Source organism: Fistularia commersonii, chromosome 17 (assembly GCF_037954325.1).
Source record: "Fistularia commersonii isolate RoL2024-O1a breed Wild chromosome 17, RoL_Fcom_v1.0, whole genome shotgun sequence".
Classification (NCBI taxonomy): domain Eukaryota; kingdom Metazoa; phylum Chordata; class Actinopteri; order Syngnathiformes; family Fistulariidae; genus Fistularia; species Fistularia commersonii.
Genome location: NC_141300.1, coordinates 4,571,230 through 4,594,572, shown reverse-complemented (window position 1 = coordinate 4,594,572; position 23,343 = coordinate 4,571,230). Strand labels below are relative to the sequence as shown.

Here is a 23,343-nt window from a genome sequence, read left to right as displayed (position 1 = left end):
TTTACTTCATATGAAACACAGAAAAGAAGCACAGGCACAAACACAAAAACTCACTCAAACCTAGAAATGAAATAAATATTTATATTGGAGAGGAAAAGAGATTTCGCAATCACTAAAATATATTTTTTTTTTCTTGCATGTAAACTGGCAAAGGGTGCAGTTTGGTGCAACAGTGGTGCAACTTGGTACAAGCAGACTTTGCATTTCAAACAGACGAAAGAACGTGTGAGAGAGTGATTGAGTAAAGGAATACACAGTGTTATATGTGCCGCTGCTTGCTGTCCTAAGCTCACCTCTCTCTCTCTCTCTCTCTGACTTCCTGATATTCAATTTATGGTGAGCAGACAGTTTCTGGTGCATATTTTTAGAATAAAATGCCCCTTTTTTTCTCCATATTGCTTACATCAGTAGCTCATACATAAATATAAGCTGCATATTTATAGTTTATACACATGGAGGAATACCGCACACCCGTTGAGTCACACCTCTGTCTTTTTGGCAGCGTGCACTGGTCACGTGGCGGTATTTTGTCTTCTCTGCCGCATTTCGGCTGGTGAATGAAGCGACCTTGAAACGTCTGTTACTGGCTCTCGACAAGCACATCAGCAAACGCTATTTCATTCAGAGCCACGCTCACTCCCTCCGCTTCGCTGTTGAAATGTCAGTGACTCACGCTGAGGAATATTGCAGGTGTTTGTATGCGGGTGAACAGCAAATTTCCGAACAGCCGTAATGATCCACCCAGAACTCCCAAAGCCGGCACCTTCAACTCTATCTGTCACCAGTTCCCAGGTGATTCCACACCTTTGGCTGTCTCGGGTCTTCCTCCCACTCGCTTCCGCTGCACTGCTCAGACAAATCCTTCTATGTTGAATCATTTATGCTCCGAGCTTTATTTGGATTGAGAAGACCAGGAGAGCGGGCATTTGGCAACACCTGACAGTCTTCGAGTCCATGACATGCAACATAGTGATCACCTGAAATAAAACTTTAACTTGAAACAAATGAACTATAATGCTCTATAGTATTTGTATTTTCTCGTGGGTGAGGAACTAAAGGAATGCTGCTTTATCAGATTCTGCCAAGGCCAGAGTGAACATGGGCGGAGGTGTCAGTGAAGCTACAGCATGCAGACAGTTGGGGTTCCTGTTGTGCTCCCTGTCCCAGAGGACCGTTGTCTGTATGAATGCAGACTGCTCCTCCTGCAGGCCGTCAGCGATTCCTGCAGCTGTTTACAGTCTCGGGTTTTCTTTTCCTTTTTCAAAATTGAATATTCCCCCCCCCCCCCCCGCTTCTGTCAGCAGTTTGAAGCCCATGGGTAGATTTCACGGCCTTCACCGTAGAAGCTCATGCCTGAGTTGGACATGACTATAGTGGTGTCTTTCCTGCGACTGCAAATTATTATTTGTCGTTTGGCAGATGTTAACTCTCAACGGTATCCATTTGCTTTAAAGCTGATTTTACAAAGATCTCAAAGATTGCAAAGATTGTCTTGTAATGACAACATGGTATAGATTATCTGATATATGTGGGTTTTCAGAGTTATTGAAAATAATACACTTATAGCCATAATTCTTTCCTTTTGAGAGCTGTAGGTCAATATCCTTGGGATCACATGGAATAAATATAATACATGCAAGTAAATAATCTAACCTAAATTCAATTTGTCTGGCAACGGGTATTTTTAAATATCCGATTTACTTGTTCTGCTTTTATTACGGCTGTAGTGCAGGATACTGTAGTTCTGGTATTGGTATTATGCACAAACATGCTGAGAAACATGGCGCTCTCTGAAAAATTAAGAATTTCTGAAAGAGATGTATATAAGTGTTGGGCTCTGCCTGCATTATGATTTGCATGATTGAGTGAGCACAGTCATACAGCGCTCAGGCTACTGTGTCTCATGGCCGTCGTGAAAATCTTGAGAATGAAATAAAAATTCTGAGACACAGGCATTTTCCTTGTGGGTTTAATATAAAACTCCATTTGTAGCGGGTTCACGAGTTTAGAGAGTGAGAATTGTCTGCAAAGGAATGGACAACCTGGGGAGGAGAGAGCAGAGCTCTGAAAAAGGGCAGTAAAAAAAAGGTTGGCTATTCAGAGCCTTGGCGTGATAAGGAAATAGTTGGGCAAGGAGGATGCCGGGAGGATGAGAGCAAGATTGGGAGAATGGCTCCAGGATAAGACCGAGGTCAAGGGAAGAGATAATCAAACTATACCTGACAAATGAGCACAGATGGTGAGAACAACACATTACTTAACACATTCTAAGCATATTCAAAATGTGGGCCTGCTGTGGCTCAGTTGGCAAAATGTGTGCCCCTGCAGTTGGAAGATTGGCAGTTCGATTCCTAGATTCTTCTGTCTGCATGCCAACGCGTCCTTGGGGAAAACATTGAGCCGTCAGTTGCTTTGTTGCCTTTGGTGTGTGAGAAAAAAATTCAGTATAGAGCACCTTGCATCTGCAAGGTGACAAAAGCACTTGATAAGTGTAGACCATGTTTCCGAACACGGGGTTATTGTTTTCAACACAGGATTACATAGGAAACAGTAATTTCCCAAGACAGCAGTCAGAAGCTGTTTTGAACTACAGGCTTCTCCTGTCTCTGTGGCTGGCAGACTCATAATTGCTCTCCAGATTTACTAACGGGAGCCACTCAAATAAGATTTACACTCTCATTATTATCAAAATGGCTTTCACATATTTTGAAGCTGAAATACCTGCTGTTTTGACTGGTAGTCTTAGAACCAACCAGAACCAACTCAGATTCCTTGTGTTGAAATGTTACCACATTTTGAATTCATGTCAGTGGATGAATAATTCCCATTATTTGTTTCCTTCCTGCATTTCTATCCCAGCAGGCACAGGAAACGATCAGACCCACCGTCTCGGCGGCCCCCCGCCCGGCCGACCGATGTTCAATGCATGGTGCATCCCTCCCAGCAGGGCCACAGTGTACACGGAGGCACCCCGGAGATGGGCTCTCCTGTCCTGAGTCACTTCAGCCCGCGGGACATGCTGCGGAGTCGTAACCACATGCCCACGGACAGCCCCGAGCGCCGGCGCCGCACTGGCCACGGCAGCCTGACGAACATCAGCCGACACGAGTCCCTCAAGAAGATGGAGAGCCCCCCAATCCGCCGCTCCACCTCCTCGGGACAGTACACGGGCTTCACTGACGCCCACCATCACAGTGGCAAGTCTCTGGACCCGGAGACCATCGCACAGGTCAGCGCGGGAAGAGCGGCGACCCAACCGCAGCTCCCTCCACCATCAAAGCCCTGCCCCACCCTGTAAATCATAGTCAGTCCCTGTCTTCTGCTTCCTCTGGCTGTAGCTGTAGCTGCGTCTGCGTGTGAAATTCAAGCCAAACACCAGCTTCACAGGCAGACAACGGGGAGTGCAGCTTGATGCTGAGACTCATCACAGCATTACCGCAGTAGTCTGGATTTTGGAGCTTGCGGATATGATTTGCGAGAAAAAAAGATATTATAAATATGTCTTTGCAATATTTTAAGGCTCCAGTAAGCATCCATGTTTTGGCCACACAACTGACTCAACTCGGTATTTACAGCAAACTGAGTGCTTGGGTCACGGATAGCACGTGAAACTGCACTTGGCTGCCTGTCTGGCTAACGGGAGCGTGCTCAGACGGGCATCTCTCGTCGTGTGTTCTGCTCGGGTCCTCTGCTACTCAAAACCATCAGCATGCAAGGGGAGGGGAGCTGATGCAAAGTCATTCTCTGCCCTTTCGTGCCCGGTGCGGAAGGGGTCAACTGATTTCCTCCGAGCCAATACAGTTGATCAGAGATTCAAAGGGGCCGTTGGTCCATATTCATTTGGAGTGAATAACAGCTTTTCTGGAACAAAATTCAAGACAAGAAAAACATAAACACAAAGCTGCCTTCAAATGAAAATGTATAAAATATTTGAGTATAAAACAGAGGAGATTATTTTGGAGGAGCAGCTGTATGGGCATTCTCAGATGTCCATACAAATGGTCTGAAAATGATGACTGTCAAAGCTGATTCTCAGCAATTACCACTAATCGGTTTGCCTCTTCCAAAGCTTCCTGTGTGTTATTTTAAAAATCTGATACTTTTGGCATTTCTTAACAACAGTTGTGTTTCATACTGTGTCTAACTCAACCCTGTCTCTTTGCTCTTCGTGTCATTCTTTTTCTTTCCCACTCCACCTTTGTCAGTTTCATCCCAAGCCTACCTCTTGCGCTATGTCATCATCATCTGATCAACAGCTCCCCTCTGAAAGACTCTCTCTGTCTCCCCCAGGACATAGAAGAAACAATGAATACGGCTCTGAACGAGCTGCGTGAGTTAGAGCGCCAGAGCTCTGCCAAGCACGCCCCTGATGTGGTGCTGGACACCCTGGAGCAACGGCAGAACTCTGGGAGCAGCGGCGGTGGTCCAACACCCGCCAGCTCCAGCGAGTCCCTCAGCCCAATCCACGGTGTCATGCTGAGGTCCACCGCCAACACCGAGCCACCCTTCCGCCGCAGCACCAGCTCCTCCAGTGATAACATGAGCACCTTTAAGCCCGTGGTGGCACCCCGCATGGGAGTGCAGCTCAAGCCCCCTGCCTTGAGACCCAAGCCAATGGTCCTGCCCAAGTCCAACCAGGCCCCACAGCCCCCACCCACATCTCCTCAGGACCCTGTGGACAAGTCCTGCACTATGTAATCACCGGGACACAGCCGGGTGACAGAAGGGAAGCCAAATCAACCCTTCCACCAGGGCTGCAGAAGGCTAGAAATGTACTTACTTTCCTTATGTGTGTAGAATATATGAATTCAGCCAGGTAAACAAATACTTGCATTTTTAACTGGCAATTATCTCAGTGACATCCAAGGCTGATCCTGGTGTAGTCTTTTGACAGCCTGTGTCTCGATAATGTGCGTGCAGCTACGTGTTGATATGCCTCTATCATCTATCATGTTGAATTAGATCAAACAACAGATCACAAAGGCTTCCCGTAAAGATTTAGAAAGTGTACGCTAGCTTAGTTTAGCCGACATCTACATCTAACGCTTCCTGTGAGTTCTGTGAAAGCAGACATGACCTCAGCCTCTTCTTTCTCACACAGCTGGTCCGGCGACGTGAGGCGGGCCAGTTCCAAGTCCTTACTAATTTTAAATGTTGCTAATATTGTAAAGTAGCTGGGACCACGAGGGAAAATATGGTTTCGAGGTCGACCTGACTGCAGGTGTAACCTAATGGTACTCCACTAATAAATCATAGTACTGTTTGCAGACAGCCTTTTTTTGTCCACAAGCTTGTAATCTGCTGAACAGTCTTCTTGGGTAGGAGTTTGCCCCCTGGTGTCTCAAATGTGCAAAAGGTCGCCTCTATGATGGATTCGCTCAAACGTGCTTCAACATATTTTCCGCCTTGCCTGGAAGAGGTGACAGTAGGATGAAACCACTACTTCACTGTGTACTTGTGAACTATTTGGTGCAATCTTCATTTCCTGCATCAACAACTCACAGCGAAGGGATAACGCTTGAAACGTATCCCCGTTGCTTCTGTACGTCTTCTGCAGTGTAAATACCAGAGTGTAGCTTCTTTATACGCCCTGCTGGGCGTCATCATCCCAAAGACTATTAAGATCAAGCATGGTTTTTGACACCTATTATACATCATGAAACTTTGTCAAAGACTAATGGCAGAGCACTGCTGTGGCGCTGCCAGTAGCCATGGACCTAACGACTGTTACTGTAAAAGCCCCCGAAATCCGCTTCCCGCTTGTTCCAAGCTCACAACAAGACGCTCTTGGGGGCTGGATGTGGAATAGGAAGTTTCACATCCATCCTGTGAACAGCAACCAATGTTGGTCAGCGCGTGTGTGTCGATGTCCAATAACAATATCAAGATGCAATAGCTTCATTGAGCTGTGTCCCGGAGTCTGGTGTCTGCATCTGCGTAGGTATAATTTTGTTGTAACCTCTGAACTGTAAATATAAAACAGGATGCATGTCTCTGGAATGTTTTGTTCAAATAATAACACTAAAAAAAAGACTAAGCAGTGCTCTCTAACAGCAGGTTTACACTATATTTGATGTAACAGAAACTGTGTGTATAATAATCAAAGGTGAATTGATTTCTGAATTACTAACTTTTCATTATTTTTGTAATTGTTGTTTTTGAGTAAGGCAGAGTAATCATTTGTAGATGAAATAACCAGAGACATATTTGTGGAAAAAAAATTATGCTTTTGTCGCTCGATCAACATCAACATCTGTAATATGTTCTTGTCAAAGTGCCTTTGAAGATGTTTTGGAGGAACTTCAGACATTCTTTACTGTCGTATCCGTTCAGCTCATGCTGGGTTTTAAAGATTTGCAGTGCAGAGAAAGAGCTGCTTGCGTTAATGATGCCATCTCCCAAAGTGATATCACAGATTATTGAAATAAACAGCGTTACCGTTGTGACATTACACTTTATGTATATAGTTGTACATATGGCATGTAACATCACAACACCTAGAGAGCTTTGAGGGCTTCTCCCTCCTGAGGATTTCTTTCTAATAAATGAATTAGTTTGTCGAATCTGAAGTGGACTTTTTTTCATCCATTCAGATCAGTTTCATATATTCGCTTTCATCTGATTAACAATTGGGATCACCCAATGTACAGGGACCAGCGACCCCTTTTATGTTCATAACTTCAGTGAATAGAAACTTCCATTTTCATAATATTTTAATGTCACTATTCTGAAATGGTGTTTAAGATACAATCAATAGGTTGATGGAAACAGATTTCTGATTGGTGGTTGGGATCATGTTCACTGCTTCTTCCCTGAAGGGTTCTCCATTTCGGCAAGGAGGGGGAGCTTCACACTGCCTCCCTGTTCCAGGCATTTGGCTCCAGCCTTGATGCTGCTAGCTGTGGCAAGAGCTGTTTTGTGTTTGTTCTGAGCTTTGGGGTGGATCTTCAGGTCCATCTTGTGAAATTGGGAAAACAAAATAAAGAAAAATTGGCCCGGTTTCTCTTAATATGTGACAAAATCCTGGCGGGAGCCGAACGAAACACCTACCTCGGCAATCCTGACCTTCCTCTCCCATGTTGGAATGCTCTGCTGCAGTTTCTTGTGTGTGTCCTTGACGTGGATGTACTCGACTATATCAGGAGCCTGATAGTCGGTGGTTTGCCGATGCCAGTGTTTGTTTAGGGTTTCTGCCTTCAAACGCTCCTGAAGGAGAAGAAATTCAGACAAGGAACTGTTTGAAGAACAGTTTAAAGAAGAGGGGGAAATATAAAATATTTGAGACCCCCTGGATTTGCATTTTAAAGCTAGTCCCAGATATTGAGCCTTTCATATTTAGATAACCTCCTCAGCATGTTGTATCTTCTCCTCAATTTCAGCAAGCATTTGTTTCTTTTTGGCGATGTCACTGCTCAGCCCCATAGCTTCCTGCATCACACTGTGGAGCAGCTTCTGCTTTCGCAAACACACACACAGACAGGTATGACAAACCTGAGATCAAGGTGATTCTTGAGCAGGTGTTTTTTTGTCTACACCAAATTAGTTACCTTGTGTGATCTGAGGGCTCGCTGCACCTTCAAATGGTTGATTTGAAGGTCATCCAGGTTGATCTCAGCTGTCTGCTCTTGGTAGCCCTATGTATAACACAAATTTCCTGTGTGATTCATGAACGCATAAAGGTCTAACTCAAAAAATGACAATCAAATGTGCTCGAATTAAGCTGACAAGACTGTCTTGAGAATTTTATGTGTTATGCATTTTTAACCAAAAACAAATATATATGGAAATCCTTAAACAGCAGACTCCTATTCAGGCTGCAAATGAACTGTAAGTCAGTTCAAAAGCTGATCCTATTGTCAACAACTTTACTTAAGTTTGTTCTCAGGGTTTGTCACAAAAGTACATTTGTGTCTCCTGAACGTCAGATAAGAGCAGGCTTCATTGTGATTGGGCCGATGAACAAACCTCTAAAAAATACAATGTCCAATATTCAACGCCGGAAGTGAAAAGTTGTATTAAACTCTGATGCCATTATTTTACAGAGTGAAGCCCAAACACTCAAGGGCGGGAAGAAGAGAAACTTTTTCTCAACTTTTGATTCAGTACCTCAAACTCTGCCTTTTCCATCTCTCTTCTCTGATGAAGCTGCTGCTTGAGTGTCTTCTCCTGGGCATTCAGGATGCGATTATTTAGTTTCAACTTCTCCAGTTGTGGGGCCTGGTGCATTTTTTGTGCATTCAAAAGACAACTTTTGGTCACATACAAACAAAACACTGTTTCAGAATCATAATAACAGAAACAATTTCCTGTTTGATCAATGTAGATGCAGAGGTATTCAATAAAGGATTGTGTGGTTATTTCAGAAATTTTAATTTAATAGTTCAACAGTATGTAATATCATCTTGCATTTAATGTGTTATGGATTTCATAGTACTCTAAAATATAGCATAATATTATTGCACAATTTTGATGATGAAAAGAAACATGGTAGCTATCCAGGAAGTTAACTCACTAAGAAAAACCTGACATGTATGAGTTTACAGCTTGTAATTTATTGCAACTACAGCAATATGTAAAAATGAATTGTGAAATGCAAATAAAATGTATGGTCTCCAAGCTTTTTATTACAAAATGATATAACAATCGATATTTAGTGATATATTGTTATCACAACATGTGTTATAAGGCAAAGCCGCATCCTGACTTAACTTGGAAATGCTCACTATGTAAATGCGGCATGGTTACGGAGACAAGACAGCTCCAGGCATGAAAATAAGAAGTCTTATTTTGTAACAGTACTTTGCCTTATCCTTACCTTCAACTTGCCAACAATGTACTGTAGCACCTTCTCCGGCTCCCTCATTTCCAACTTGTTCTTCTTCATGAGTCTGAGCCGGCGCTGCTCGAACTCGCTCCTGGCTTTTTCGATTTCTGCTAATCGTATCACTGCCTCTTCCAGGGACGCCTAAAAAATGTCTATCACTGACGAGATCCAGTGCTGTGTGTGTGTGTGTGTGTGTGTGTGTGTGTGTGTGTGTATGCGCGTCTTGCATTTGTTCCTGTGTTTGTGTGTGCATGCATAGTGACCTTGCAGTTGTCCTGAATTCCTTCATATCTCCGTTTGAGCTTCTCTTGTTGCTGCTGCACCTCCGCTATTTCTTTTTGGGCCTCATACAGTTTTTGTTCCATGGTCAACGGCAGTGGGGTGTCCGTCAAGTTGCTCCGCGACCGTCGCCTAAACCCGCGGCCCTGACACACAGACACAACATAATGCAAGCTCCCACAGAAGATGGCAGATTCAATCTTCAACAGCGTGATCGGGAGCCAAGTGTTCAAAAAGAATGTCAGTGACCGAAAACAACATGCTTTGCTTTGACACTGTATTTAAGCAGTCCGCCCATGAATAAATTCATTCTCAATACTGCTTATCTTGCAGTCAGGGTCATAGTCTTGCAGTCTATCCCAGCTGCCTGGACCGGTCAAAGGTTTATCACAGGCCCACATACAGAGACAGACAACCTCTCATTCACACATCTGGGCAGTTCAGTGTCTCCACTGAAGCTATTGCATGTTTTTGGAGTGTGGGAGGAAACCGCAGGACAAGGAGGAAACCGTCGTAGACACGGGCAGAACATGCAAACTTTAATCAGCTTTAACTCATGACATATCAGGGTGTATTTCTCTTTTTTTTTTATGACTCACTCCACTCTCCTGCTGGGAGGCCCCTGCTGTCCCTCCACCCTCCCCCGCTGACTGGTCCTTAGAATCCAGGGCTGCACCGGAACATCTAGTGGAAGTAAACCTCACATAAGCCCGAGAACAAATAATACACCATACTTACTGTCCGTCAGACGATGAAAGATTACTATCCTTATCTTTCACATAGGGGGGAAGCATTTGTGGATATTGGTTATTTTTTTTGTCAGAAACTTCTCTTTGATTCTTTTTCCATTCAAGGTAAGACTATCAAGAGTAAATCAACCGTCACAAACAAAATAGTCAAGAAACTTCCCTGATTGGAGTTCTGAAATTAGATTAACATAAACAGAAACAGTCGTAAAACAAGCACTAAATTATTCAAATATCATTAAAAAAATCATTTTAGAATGATAAGTGTGAAATGGTTGGCTACAGTTACAGTGCAAACTAACTTTTTTAAACTTATGCTATATAGCATGATGCTAGCAGCGGCTCGGTTAGCAAACGGCTGTTCTATTTCTTGCGAAGCGAAATTTAAATGCGTCATTACTGGCGCTCCTCGGCGCGGTCGTGGCCGAGGCCCCCCTGTTCCTCCTCGCCATATTCGTCCTCCTCCTCGGTGAGCTGGGTTCCCTGCTCGCTTTCCTCCTCCAGCAGCGAAAACTCGTCCTCCATCAACGAAGATTCTTTGTCCATGGTTGCTAGGTACAACTCACCGCCGGGCTTCCCCGGCGACGGTTGCTAGGGGGCTTGTGTTGCGTTCACGACGGAGCTTTGAGTCTCTTCCCCTCCGCCAATGTTTTCCTCTCTCGATTTCACGACTCGTTGAAATTTGTCGACAAAAAACGACATTTGCGATTTTTTTTCTTCACCTTTTAGATACAAAAACTTTTTAGATATTGGATTGACGCGGAAGTGCTGCTTCCGTTCCGTCATTTGTAGCTCCAGACTGACCTTCCCTGACCTTGACCCACAGCTGCTGCTTCACAGTGGCAAAGTTCCAACAAAAGAAATAGCAACTATAGTGATGTCCAAGCTGAGTTCACAGTTGGAATGATGTCGTGCAACAGGGTTTGATGGCCGAAAGTGAAAGAATTCCTCCAACATTGACAAGTGCGGAGATACACCAACATTCAAGGGCATAGTGATCTGCATGACAAGCATGGCAAAAAGATCACCGAACCAGGACAAAGCGAGACCATGGAGGTCATAGTGCTCAGGGGATATGGGTGGAAAACAAAGGTTTGCATGAGGTGTTATAAAAGAAGGAGACATTAGACGTGAAGGGATAGAATACAAAAGAATGATGGTGGATACATTGAGAGCCCTGGAATCTGTGTATTACATGTTTATCGTGGTAAATCCTCTATCAATGCTCTATTATTATTATCATTAGGCCTATACCTTCTGACAAGCAGGATTTTGCTGGTGAAAGATGTGACATGACGATCAATGGCAGTGAATCTACTGATTGGTGACGGCTGACGAATAAAGACATTGTGACTTTGAGAAAGACTTCGGTATTTCTCTGTTGCCTTCATCCGTACTCGGAGGGCCAGTGCAGGACCAGAGCTCCCAAAGTAACTGTCCGTTTTTGTGGCCACCGCCACGGGACCGGACTTTGTTGTCCCGGTATGTTCATATGTCGTTCCAAGGAAAAATTTCACAATGATCAGGAACTGGTCAAGTAATTAATGGTTTATTTAAAAATTAAGAAATAAATTTTATACCATCGCCTCAACGGTCAAGTTCACTTCCTAAAAAGAACTTGTTTTACGCACTCTTGGAATTGAGTAACTTAGGGTGCCAGGCTGAACCTTGGACTGAGTCACTGATTGATTGCGCCCAGGGGTGTCGGTGGAAAAATACAGAGTTGGGTGTGCCTTTGTCATCACGTGTTGCGTTCCCCAAAACGAATTATAACAGGTTTTGCAAGTTAACTCTGTAACACAGGAATGTTGGATTAAAGTGGGGAATTTTGCAAGTCCCTCTCTTGACGTGACAATTCTCACGTCACACAAAATTATAAAATTTAGTGGGTGGAGCAAAAAAGCTGCTGGCCTTGTTACATGTTTGCATTTGATCAATGGTGCAGGGAAATTCTCCACCTGGTCCCCTGGCCTGGGCGGCCATGATAAAAGATAATACATATACAATGAGAAAAACATAATGTATTTTGATTATGGCTTCGGGCTTTAACGGTCCCTCTCTTGGTGTGACTTTGTCACACCACAGCTTAGGACACTTTACATAATTTATGTCATTTCCATGCTGAGGATGGGGTATTCTGCGAGATGTTCTTCTGTTAAGAGTTCGGATGCGTAGGTCTTACACCTTGCGCCCTTAGTTGGACAGTTGTCCTCTTTGTTCTTGACGATTTTTCGGTATGTTCCATCATCCACTGGGAATCCTCTTCGTGTGATGCATCAGGATCCTTTAGGTTCTTCTTCTTCGTCCTCGCTGTCGCTGGAGACCCAGTCGTCTTTCAGGATGACAACATTACAGAATGGGGAGAGTGCTTTGGCGCAGTGGTTGAGGTGGAACCACATCTTATGGCCCTCTATTTGCAGGCTGTGCGATGTTTGATGCCTTACTTTCAGTGGGCGTCCACCAGCTGTTCTTGAATCTTTTCACGAACACCCACTCGAGAACCTCTTTTCTCTTTGACCATTTCTCCTGTTGACTTTTTCCAAAAGCCTTCGTTGTTCTTTTTTGCATCGTGTTTTGCCCAGACTGACTTTTCCCATGGGGTGCCTAGTTCTTGTAGTTGTCTCAGTTGGTCAGGGTCCATACTCACCCATGAGCCCAAGAGAAGTTGTGACCCCGAGTCAAAGGGATTCGGTCATTTCATACCATCGCCTCAACGGGTCGGTTTTCTTCCTAAGAAGAACTTTGTTTTACACACTCTTTGAAGTGAGCAACTTGGGGTGTTGGGCTGCACCTTGGGCTGAGTTTCGGGGTGCGTGATTAATGACGCTGGGTGTCAGTTAGGTATTCCTTTGTCATCACGTGTTGCGTTCCCGCAAACGACAGTAACAGTAACACACACACACACACACACACACACACACACACAGATACACAGATACACACATGTATTTCCTACCTGAGGCTATCAGACTTTTTAATTCCTCTTCCTTCAGGCGAAGGGAATATTCAAATCTTTGTACTTTTTAAGACCTGAAGACCTTAAAACACTTTATAGCCTTGCCTTTGACACTTTATGGTTTTATTTGTAATTCTTATTCTCCCTCCTTCCTACTATTATTTATTATTGTTATGTTTTTACCTAAAACTCCGGCACAACAATTTCCTTCGGGATAAATAAAGTTGTTCTTATTCTTATTCTTATACATACACACACACACAGTCGATCCCTTGAGGGATCACCACAGCAAACCAGCCTCCTCCATATGACACTATTCTCTGCATCCTCTTCTCTCACACCAACATGTCCTCTTTAACCACATCCATAAATCTTATCTTTGATATTTGAGGAAGAACAGGCACAAACACTGAGCCGGAAACCGAAAGTACATTTGCCAAGTGGAATTCATCAGCTGAGCCTTTCTCCTCCACCCCCCAGATCTGACGGATTTCACTTTCGTTTCTTCGACAGAAACCCAGGACAGCGAAGCAGCTACGGATGGCGTCCCTGATCTCCAACTTTATCTTGCAGACCCTGTGCCAGAATGACGGGGGTTTGGATTTCCGCAGCCTTCAGGCGAAGCTCTCGCTACACTTCACCGTGGACGAGCGCGTTTTGCGGAGCGTCCTTTTCGACCGGGACCGGATTGCCATCAGGGGGAGCAGGGCTGGGAGTTCGGCCGAGAGTCACATCCTCAGCCCGGACAGCCTGGTCGTGGCGAAGACGAGCCTGCGGTTATGCCAGAAGAAGACTGGCCAGTGTCCGGGCTGCGGCGGCCTGCACCTCTGCAAGTACCTGGTTTGTGGAAGCTGCACTTACGGGTAAGTAAGTCCACTTCCGTGTGTGTGTGCGCTGCTTTTGTTTGAGAGTTCTTGTGTTGTTTTGTCAAGATGAGAACTCCCACGAGTTGTTAATATGTCTCGATATTTTTCTTCAGAGGTCACTGAATTAGTCCGTCCGATAGTGATCAGCCCCCCCCCCCCCCCCCCCCCCCCCCCCCCGAACACACACACATACACACATACACACACACTAAACACAGACTTGAGTGGAATACAAATCCATCAATCTGTCTGTCTGGCCGCCCGCCCGCTTCATGTCTCGACAGAGTACTAGAGATGCCGTATTTGCTTTGAGAATGCTAATAGAGAAGTACGGAGAGGGCCAGAGGGAGCTGAATTGCGTTTTTGTATATCTAGAAAAAAGCTTATGACAGGGTGTCAAGAGAGGAGCTCTGGTATTGTATGAGGAAATGCCTCTGGTGCAGGACATGTATGCTAGCTTTGAGACTGCGGTGCAATGGGCTGTAGGGATAACAGAGAAGTTCATGGTTTACAGATGAGGTTAGACAGGAATCTCCATGGGCCATGATGTTTGCAGATGACATTGTGATCTGTAGTGAGAGCACTAAACGGGTTGAGGAAAATGTAGAGAGGTGGCGGTATGCCCTGGAAATGAGAGGAATGAAAGTTAGTCACAGCAAGACAGAGTATGTGTGTTTGATTGACAGGAACTCTGGTGGAACGGTGGAGATCAAGAAGTTGGATTCAGGATTTCAGGTACCTGGGGTCAACAGTCCAGAGCAACGGAGAGTGTGGAAAAGAGGTGAAGAGACGGGTTCAACCCGCTTGGAATGGGTGGAGAATAGTGTCTGGGTACTATGCGATAGAAGACTATCAGCCAGAATGAAAGGAAAGGCGTACAAGACAGTGGTGAGACCAGAGATGGTGTATGGACTAGAAACAGTTAAAATGACCAAAAGACAGGAGGCAGAACTAGAGGTCACAGAGATGAAGATGCTGAGGTTCTCTTTGGGAGTGACCAGGATGGATAGGATCAGGAAAGAGTCTACCGGAGGAACAGCACATGTTAAATGTGTTGGAGAGAAGGTGAGAGAAGCAAGACAGAGATGGTTGGGTCATGTACAGAGTATATTGCAAAGTATAGTGAGTATATTGGTGGATGGATGCTGGAATTGGAGCTGCCAAGCAGGAGGTTGAGAGGAAGACCGAGGAGAAGATTTATGGACTTAGTGAGAGAGGATATGAAGGTAGTTGGTGTGGGAGAGGAGGATACAGAGAATAGGGTTAGATGGAGATGGTTGATTCGCTGTGGCGACCCCTGAAGGGAAAAGCCGAAAGAAGAAGAATAAGAAAACAATGATCAACAGACAACCACGTGAGAAAAGCCGAAATGTCAAACTTTGTGGGGATGTTTTTGCATAGTAAATCCCGGTGTGTTCAACAAACTTGAAAAAAATTAAAAGGCTCAAAAAATTCCAGGATTTGTTTGTCCTGTTTAAAAGAAACACCTAGCTTCTAACAAAATGTGACCTTAACTGGGATTAATATGTGCATTTATGTATTTTGCGTCCTGTCCAAGAGTGACTAGATTTCGTGGAACTCATCAAATATCCCAGCGCACACATGCCAGCCAGATTGTAAACATTTTAATCTTCGCTTTAAATCCTCACCAAGGTTGCTATTGTTTGAAATATTGCAGACAGAACTGCACAAATCCCCATAGTTTGTTGTTGGAGTACAACCAGCAGCTCTTGAGGAAACATGATCTCCAGGGTCTGACAGAGAAACAGCTGTTCCTGTTGCTGCTGCTAAACGACCCATTCCTGCTTCCAGAGGTAGGTTATTTTTTATGTATTTAATCATTTTTTTGGACACCGGAAAAAGGAGGAGGAGCTCCGTCGGCAGGTCTGGATAGCACTCTCTCAAATGATTTACATAAACCTCACATTCTTCCAAGAGCAAGCGGTTGGCAATGCTGCCTTTTGCCAATGGAGAAACCTCGGAGATCACATCTCAGTGTGGGCAGCCCTCTGTCTTGAGCATTTGGGGTAGAAGGGGAGAGAGTGCGAGAGAAGGACAGAGCTGGTATTGTATGAATGTGATAGACGAGGGGGTATAAGGGTTAGGAGGGAGGGACAGACACAAATGATCTCATTATTATAATTACAGTGAGTGCTAACAGTTAAATGGTAATAGCTGGCATGATAGAAAAATAGCTTTCGTATTCTAGGAACCTGCTAAACGAGTGAGTCCAGGGACTTGTGAAGAAGATACAGTCATTGTTTCTTGTCTCTTCACTCTTCATCACGGTGCGTCAGGACTGCTCGGACATCAAGAATCCAATGTGTAACCACCCGGTGTATTTCTGATGTATAACCCTTACGTAACGGTGTGAAACTACAGCCACTGTTTCATTGTTTGCTTGTTTGTCCCCTCTGTCTCCATGTAGATCTGCTCGTATTATAACCGAGGCAACGGTTTGCACGGCACCTGCACCTTCGCCAGTGGTTGCAACAAGCTGCATGTCTGCCAGCACTTCTTCCAAGGGGACTGCAGGTTTGACGTCTCCTGCAAGAGGTCTCACACTATCGACAAGCAAGGAATGAAAAATTTAAATTTAAGCCAGGAAAATATGCAAAACCTTAAAAGGATCTACGAGTACAAATATGTCATTGTTGGTCAAAATGAATCAAGAACTTCTTTGGTTGCCGGTAAGGTTAATTTGTTTTTTTTTTAATGGCCAATGTTTTTGGAACTACCTGCTTTGTGAGTGTGTACAACACATGTGTATGCATATCCTCTGACAGTGCCGCCAGAGCCGAGAAAGCCCAATCATCCACTTGACAGCAGCAACCCCACCAGCTCCAGGGATGCTGCTGTACCAGTCAGTGACACTGAAAGGAATGAAATCTGCCTCTTCTTCATTCGCGATTGCTGCAGTTACAAAGGTAACATGATAGGAAATGGAGGAAGCAAGTGTTTCAGCGGCTCCTGCCTCAGAGTGTGTTAGACTGCCTGCGACGAGAGAAAAGGCACCAGGTCCATACTTTTGGAAACCTTTACCGCTCGAGCTGCGCAGATCTGGATTCAGACCACTCATTGTGAGAATGTGAATAAACTGATTTTTGGGGTTGCCCGAGGAGATCTGGAAAAGTGCTTAAACTTAGTCAGATTTTAATTTATATAACACTAAATCCCAACGCAGTTGTATGATGATGCTTTCCATGTAGAGCAGTTCTGGACGAAACGCTAAGGCACTCTGACCATTCGTCAGGATGTAGACAAGTTGGGAGTGAGAGGGTGTTGGAGATAGAAAGGAAGAGTTTGAGTTTTGGTCTTATTATTAATCATTTATATAAATGCATTGAACTTATTGTGTCCGTTCATCCATTCGTCCGAGTATCTGGTTGATGAACTCTATCCCACCCTTCGAGTCCTTTTCAAAACGACGTCACTGTTGCATAGCAAAGGACAAATACAAAAGCAAAATGCCAACGCGGATGATTTTTTTCCTCCTCCCCGTCTGCAGAGAAGTGTGTTCATGTTCACTGGCACTTGCCCTACAAATGGCAGGTTCTCAGCAGGGATGGCATCACCTGGGACGATTTGCCCAATATGGAGGAGATTGAAAAGGCCTACTGTGACCCAGGAAATGACACGAGGTTTGCCAATCAACTCTCCGAGATCTTTGTCGTTTCTAATTTTTGGGTGATATTTGTCTTTTTGTTTAACTCCCAAGACCGATAGTTTCGAGCCTGTGTCGTTTACGATGCAGCTGTGCGGATGTCTTTAGAGCAGGGTGATAAGAGCCCATGCTCCCCTTTTTCTTTGTCATCTTACAGCTGCCACCTGACTACTCATCATTTTTGGGAAAATGCTTGTCCAATTTCATAGAACTGCTTGCTTCACTGAGAGTTACGCAAAGCTGACAACTAGGTCATTTCAAGGGAATGTGAAACAATAGTGACTCATCGCTAATTTACCTCTGGCATTTGCTCATTAAAAAGGGAAATGGGAAAATGTGAATCCACTGTGGGAATAAAGAAAAGCAAGAAAACAAAGAAATAAAACATCTACTTAAATACTCGAGAACAACATTTGATGTAGCTACCAGTATAGCTACAAATATGCAATGCACTGTAGAAGTAGATCCACAGTAGATATAAATATAACTGTAGCTATAAATGCAGATATACATGTAGATGCATTTATGGATATAGATATAGGTATTAAACGCTAAAATAGATGTATATGTAGATAAAGATTTAGAAATAGTATGCTAATAGATGTAGCTATAGATCTGCTAATATATAGATGTAGCTGTAAAAATAGATGCACCTATAGATTGAGATGTAGTTAAAGATATAGATATACTGTAGATGATATATATATGTATGTATGTATGTATGTGTATATATATATATATATATATATATATACATATAGATGTTTATATACATTTAGATGTATTATAGATGTCAATATTCATATCTATATCTGTGTTGTTAGCGATGGTTATACTTATAGATGTACTGTGTATGTCAATTTAGATATATGTAAATATAGAAGTAGCAACAAATATAGATATAAATATGCAGCCTAGATATAGATGGAGTTAGAAATATAGATGTAGATAAGTATTTAAATTTAGATGTAGTTATGAATATACATATAGATGTTGATGTAGCTGTTAATATAGACAAATTTGTAGTTATAAATTATGAAGATTATAGCTATACTTAAAGATAAATGACCCAGCAAAATCTTTCAAAATCACTGTATCGTTCTGGCTTTTGAAAGAATGACTTATTTATAAGCAACAGTTACTTCAACAAGATGTTTGCGGATGTCTTTTTATGATGTCTTGCAGCAAAAGTGCAAAGTCTGTGGACTTCATCACGATGACGTGTGGAGAGTCTCCGGTTCGACGCCTGTCCACCACCTCATCTGTCTCCAAGCCTTCTCACTTCATCCTCACAACACAGTGGCTTTGGTACTGGGAGAGTAACCCTGGGAAATGGCTGGAGTATGGACAGGTTAGCCTGATACACACAACAATGTCATATTTATACTGTGCGTGCATGCGTGTTTGTGCCCATAATCCCAAAGAAATCGGCCCACAAAGGGAGTTTTTGAAGGAAAAAAATGTTTTAAGTGACACACAAACAAACAACATAATTTCTCCTCTTCATACTCATTTTTTTGTGTGCTTTGCATTAAATTAGCCCTCTTTATGGATCTCAAGAAAGTGAAAAGTGCGACTGGTATTGGTGTTAATGAGCCCAAGCCTATTACAGTAAATCTGAAGAAGGAAATGATAGCAAAAGTGAGAGTGGTCTTCAAGTTACAGCCATGTCGTAGCAAGCGCTATGACATAGCTAAGACAATCAACCGTATAAAGATACACGAAAGGCAGTTAATGTGGCTAAAGGAGTGACCATGTTAACAAAGCAAAGTCTAAGATGAAGTAGAAAAGTTATTGCTAGGTTGGATCAATGAAAGACAGCTTGCTGGAGATACTGTTTGCGAGGGTAAAAAGAAAAGGCTTTACTTTTGCATGCAGGACCGTGACCGACCGGTACAGCACTGGACAACGTGATGTCCTATTTTCAGAAACTTCTCCAACAAAGAACAAGACAAATTTCTCTGAATCTTTTTCTTGTTCAAACAGCACGCACTGAGCCAGCCATCAAACCACTTCAAACATCACAAAGAAGAGAAAATACATCAGAAACACAGTAATAACCAAAATTATCGTAAATTCCTTTCTGTAATTTTGCCACACGTACATTCAAGCTAAAATTAGTATGTATGGCACTTACATTATACACACACACATGCATGAATAAATGAAATAATTATGTGTATATTAATTAAGTGTATTCATATGAAATACCAGAAAATGTATAAAATTATTGACAGTTCCTGTCAGTCTGATTAGATCAATTATCTTGTTTATCAGTGATGTCAGTATCAAATTGTGAAAAATTCAAAAGCTCATGAAAAGGTGAAATAGCACCTTTTAATATTTGATTCATCAATTATGTGGATAGTAACAGAAGTGACTACCGTAATTTCGGGACTGTCAGCCGCCGCTTTTTTCACACGCTTTGAACACTGCGGCTTTAACATGCAGCTAATTTATGGATTTTTTTTGGGCGAACAAACTTCTTGCCGCCCAAACATTAGGCCTCGTCACATCGGACCAATGAATTTACCGTGAAATTCTGAGGCTGTTCAATTCCGACACAGAGGAAACGTCTTAAATGGTTTTAGTGCGCAGGAGGAAGACGAAGATAGGACTTTCAGGACTCCCTTGATAAAGAGGTTTTTAATCTCAATGGGACTTTTCCTGGTTAAATAAAGGAGAAATAAAAAATAGCAATTTGCTGGAGTAGGATAAAGCAGGAATAGAAAATAGATGGATGGATAGACTTTTCCTTGTGTTAATTAATTATTCAATCAATTAACATTAATTAACCAATTAAAGTGTGAATTAATTAATGCTAAATAATTTGTGAATTGATTAGTTGATTAATCTTTTTCATCAGCCGTGTTACAGATACTGTTGGAAAAAAAAAACGTATTTGTGGATGTTATTAGTATGTATCTAATTAAAAATTAAAAAAAAAGGTTTTTGTGTAACATCTTTCTGTGTAAATATCTCATGTTACAACGTGGACCCCTGCAGGTTATAGAAAAATGCAATTTGTAATTTCTTTTGTAAATTTAGAGTGATGGCAAGTGTTCAGCATCCATCAACTCTGAGACTCTGGAGAAGACTTACCTTGGCAAGACAGACACGCAGATGTCCTTCAGTGCTGGTGAGCAGCTCTACACTCTCAGGTTGGGGCCGTCATCAGACGGCCAGCCAATGCAACAGCGGAGTGTCAAATCCAATCGGGTGCGGTTCATCAGAAGGAGGCCCCGCTTTGTATCCCTCCAAGAGGTGGAGCTTCAAAAGAACAGGTGACTTGATTGAGAATCTAGGAGAATCCAATAGCAGCTTTTAATTGTCTTCTGTCTGCAAACAGAGCTAGCTCTAACTGAGCTGGAGGGTTTGCGGCGTCCATGGAACGACGTACGGCAAAGGTAGAGTTTGCATTCCACATATGAATGACCCGCCCACCTCGAGAAAGCTTGACCTTACTGTCTTTTCAGGCAGCTACTTTGCGAAGGATGCGACCCTCTCAGACAGATACAGCAAGGTCATCGTGGCAGGAGCAGCTGTGTGTGGTCCCCGCCCAAAGGCCAAAGCAAGGACTTATACGACAGTTGCGTCGACTCCGCAGTCAAATCCACCATTTTTATTATATTTGAAAAGCACCAACTCTACCCGGAGTACCTGATTAACTACTCATTTCTGAATGAGACGCACAAATGCTTTCAGCTTAGACACCTGAAGCCTGCCCTGCGGTTGTCTGTGGAGTCGGATGCTCGCTAAACTCGCTGTCTAAAACTATCGCAGAGGATCTAATGAAGTTCTGAGGAATCAAGAAGTAACTTTTCTTTGAATATCTTGGGTGATTGCAAAATATGTGCCAATATCCACTCTCATTTTTGTCGGGCAGCACAATGAGTTTGAAGGGTGTTCGAAGTTCATGAAAAAGGTTGGTTTTAGAGTGAAGGAGTGGCTGGGTCCCGTTTTCTAACACTCTTAATTTATTTAAAAGTTATTCAAAAGGGCTTAAAAATGTTTGGTAGTTTTATTTCACAAAAAAAAAAAAAATGTCTTCACTGAGTGCAGGTGATTGAAGGGGTAAGCTTTGGTCTGGGAAGGAAAAACAAAATTCAATCAGGAGAAAATCCATGCCCTTGCACACCATTAATATTTTTATTTGTTGCAAATTTCACCGGTTCTCTAGCAGAGCCTTAAGAAGTCCATGGGACGGAAGACTGAGCTTCTTGTTCCAGCCTTGGCTTCTCCCATCCCCATATCCTTGGTATTGTGGTTCATTTTTCTCCTGGATTGGCTTGTTTTGAGTCTCATCATTACCCTTTAAGTTGCTATAGGATAATTAATTTGATTCGTAGCTCATATGTCTTTCTTTAAACAGAAAATGTAGAGTTAGGATCAGATCATCCTTGCTTTTAAAACCAATCACGGAGTAGAATCTGCTGAAAAAAAAAACAAAATCGAATATTGAGATGTGATTTTTTTAGTCATCCCTGAAAGATATTGATTTTGGAAATATTTGTTCAATTTGGGATTTTGTTGCCGACTTATGGTAGGTTTATTTATGCATCTGAATTTAATGGGAATAAAATCACTGAGAAAATTGGCGCTCTTTTTTTCAACAAGCCAGTTATGCTGCCGTAGACTCAGTGAAAGCCTGACAGTTTCCACTCAAATCACAACTTGGGCTCCCCTACTCAATTAAAATCTACTCAGATCTCTAACTGGCTGGAAACGGGATCAAACCATAACATAAATAACGGGAAACACGTCAATAGTGTCATGATTGTGGGGATGTACGGACCCAAGTGCAACAAAAGACTGCACCAACAGAGATGGAATTCAAAATACAAGTTTGCTTCAAGTCCAGCAGCAGGTGAACAGTTATTTGAAGACAGTTGCAGGGCAGGAATGGAAAGGGGACATGGGCACCTGCTGAAAGGACAGGGAACTTTAGGAGGCAAGATTGACACTGGGAGGCCAGAAAGGAGCCCGTAGACAATTGTTAAAATGTACAAACATGGGCTACATGGTTATTGTAGGTGCATTTAATATTAATTCATTTTAAGCTTGCCATGCCCTTTAGTCACTAACAACATTGGATAGAACTCGTGACAATCAAATATTTGTTTATTTTGAACTCAGTGCGACGGCTTGTTTACAAAAATTGCTCCCAAAATATTTTCAGAAGCTGGCCAATACTTTTTTTCTCCTGTCCAGCTAAATCTAAAGACGCCCAATTGGAGCAGAAACCCACCCAATCTAGCACCACTGACTTGGCTTACTCTGCTGACGGATATTCCATGATGCACTTCATTCCTCCCACTATCCCTATCCTGTCCGCACTTTATCCCTTCATCAATGCATGATAGTAACTTTATATATTCTTCTCGTTTTCCTGGGTTCTCTCATTCTGCAGGTTCCCAGGGAGTGTGACTTGATCTACTGCATTGGTCCCATCAGGCAGCCATTGTCAGTGCTTTCATGAGTATTAAAGCTATTATTGTATCTTTTCAGCTTTTACCATGTACCTGTCAGTGCTACTAATATTATTATTAGTAAGAGATCTGGTTGAGGCAGAAGGCCGCCCACATCGAGCTCGAATCTGTCCCATGTTTCTTTCTGGTGGAGGGCAGTAGTTCCTCACCATTGTGGCCGAGTGCTTGTGAATGTTGGTTTTCTGCCTGTGCTCCAGACCTGCTCTGCACAGAGTGTGTCCATGTAGGGACCATATAAATCAGGGGGTGGGCAATTATTTTGGGTGGCGGGCCACATTTCTTATTTAATTTTTATGCACGGGACAAGTAGGTATCATGTCAATGTAAAGAAAAGAAAAAAATTCAATTTTTTGGCATTTTATTTCAACTTTAAAATCAGTCATGATCATATAAATGTACTAACATTATTTTGTATAGAAACATCCATACAAAATTAAACAAAAGGAAAAAATACAGAGTTTCTAAATTCAATATTGATTGAAAATACTTAATAAAATATTTGAAGAAAATGGTGTGGCA

The 23,343-nt window shown here is 42.9% G+C and overlaps 3 protein-coding genes across 7 annotated transcripts in view; 2 read left to right on the top strand and 1 right to left on the bottom strand.

Annotated features, from left to right (window-relative positions):
* srgap1a (SLIT-ROBO Rho GTPase activating protein 1a) overlaps nucleotides 1-6,563 on the top strand; it is a 76,764-nt gene extending 70,201 nt beyond the window's left edge. For 2 of the 4 annotated variants that reach the window (XM_086163119.1, XM_086163122.1), the window contains exons 21-22: nucleotides 2,860-3,229; nucleotides 4,291-6,563. In XM_086163119.1, the coding sequence (XP_086019245.1) occupies nucleotides 2,860-3,229; nucleotides 4,291-4,698 (778 nt within the window). In that variant the 3' untranslated portion in view covers nucleotides 4,699-6,563. Of the gene's footprint in view, nucleotides 1-2,859; nucleotides 3,295-4,290 lie in introns of all 4 variants that reach the window. The other 2 variants (XM_086163120.1, XM_086163121.1) reach the window with 2 other exon arrangements.
* Nucleotides 6,564-6,798: 235 nt separating this feature from the next.
* On the bottom strand, nucleotides 6,799-10,426 carry cfap263 (cilia and flagella associated protein 263). Its single transcript, XM_086163670.1, has 9 exons — nucleotides 10,250-10,426; nucleotides 9,703-9,787; nucleotides 9,088-9,249; nucleotides 8,816-8,965; nucleotides 8,107-8,217; nucleotides 7,548-7,634; nucleotides 7,345-7,452; nucleotides 7,051-7,206; nucleotides 6,799-6,957 (listed from the first exon to the last, which is right to left on the bottom strand). The coding sequence occupies exons 1-9, from the start codon at nucleotides 10,393-10,395 to the stop codon at nucleotides 6,799-6,801; spliced, it is 1,164 nt and encodes a 387-aa protein (XP_086019796.1). The 5' UTR covers nucleotides 10,396-10,426.
* Nucleotides 9,880-22,719, top strand: parp12a (poly (ADP-ribose) polymerase family, member 12a). 2 transcript variants are annotated; one of them, XM_086163123.1, is made up of 9 exons: nucleotides 9,880-9,957; nucleotides 13,319-13,668; nucleotides 15,350-15,485; nucleotides 16,100-16,361; nucleotides 16,458-16,598; nucleotides 17,180-17,312; nucleotides 18,521-18,686; nucleotides 20,384-20,619; nucleotides 20,812-22,719. In XM_086163123.1, the coding sequence occupies exons 2-9, from the start codon at nucleotides 13,346-13,348 to the stop codon at nucleotides 21,092-21,094; spliced, it is 1,680 nt and encodes a 559-aa protein (XP_086019249.1). In that variant the 5' UTR covers nucleotides 9,880-9,957; nucleotides 13,319-13,345; the 3' UTR covers nucleotides 21,095-22,719. The 2 variants fall into 2 exon arrangements, with proteins under 2 accessions (XP_086019249.1, XP_086019250.1); XM_086163124.1 differs by lacking the exon at nucleotides 9,880-9,957 and adding an exon at nucleotides 20,685-20,742 and having other exon boundaries at nucleotides 13,131-13,668; nucleotides 20,812-20,925.
* The last annotated feature ends 624 nt before the right edge of the window (nucleotides 22,720-23,343 follow it).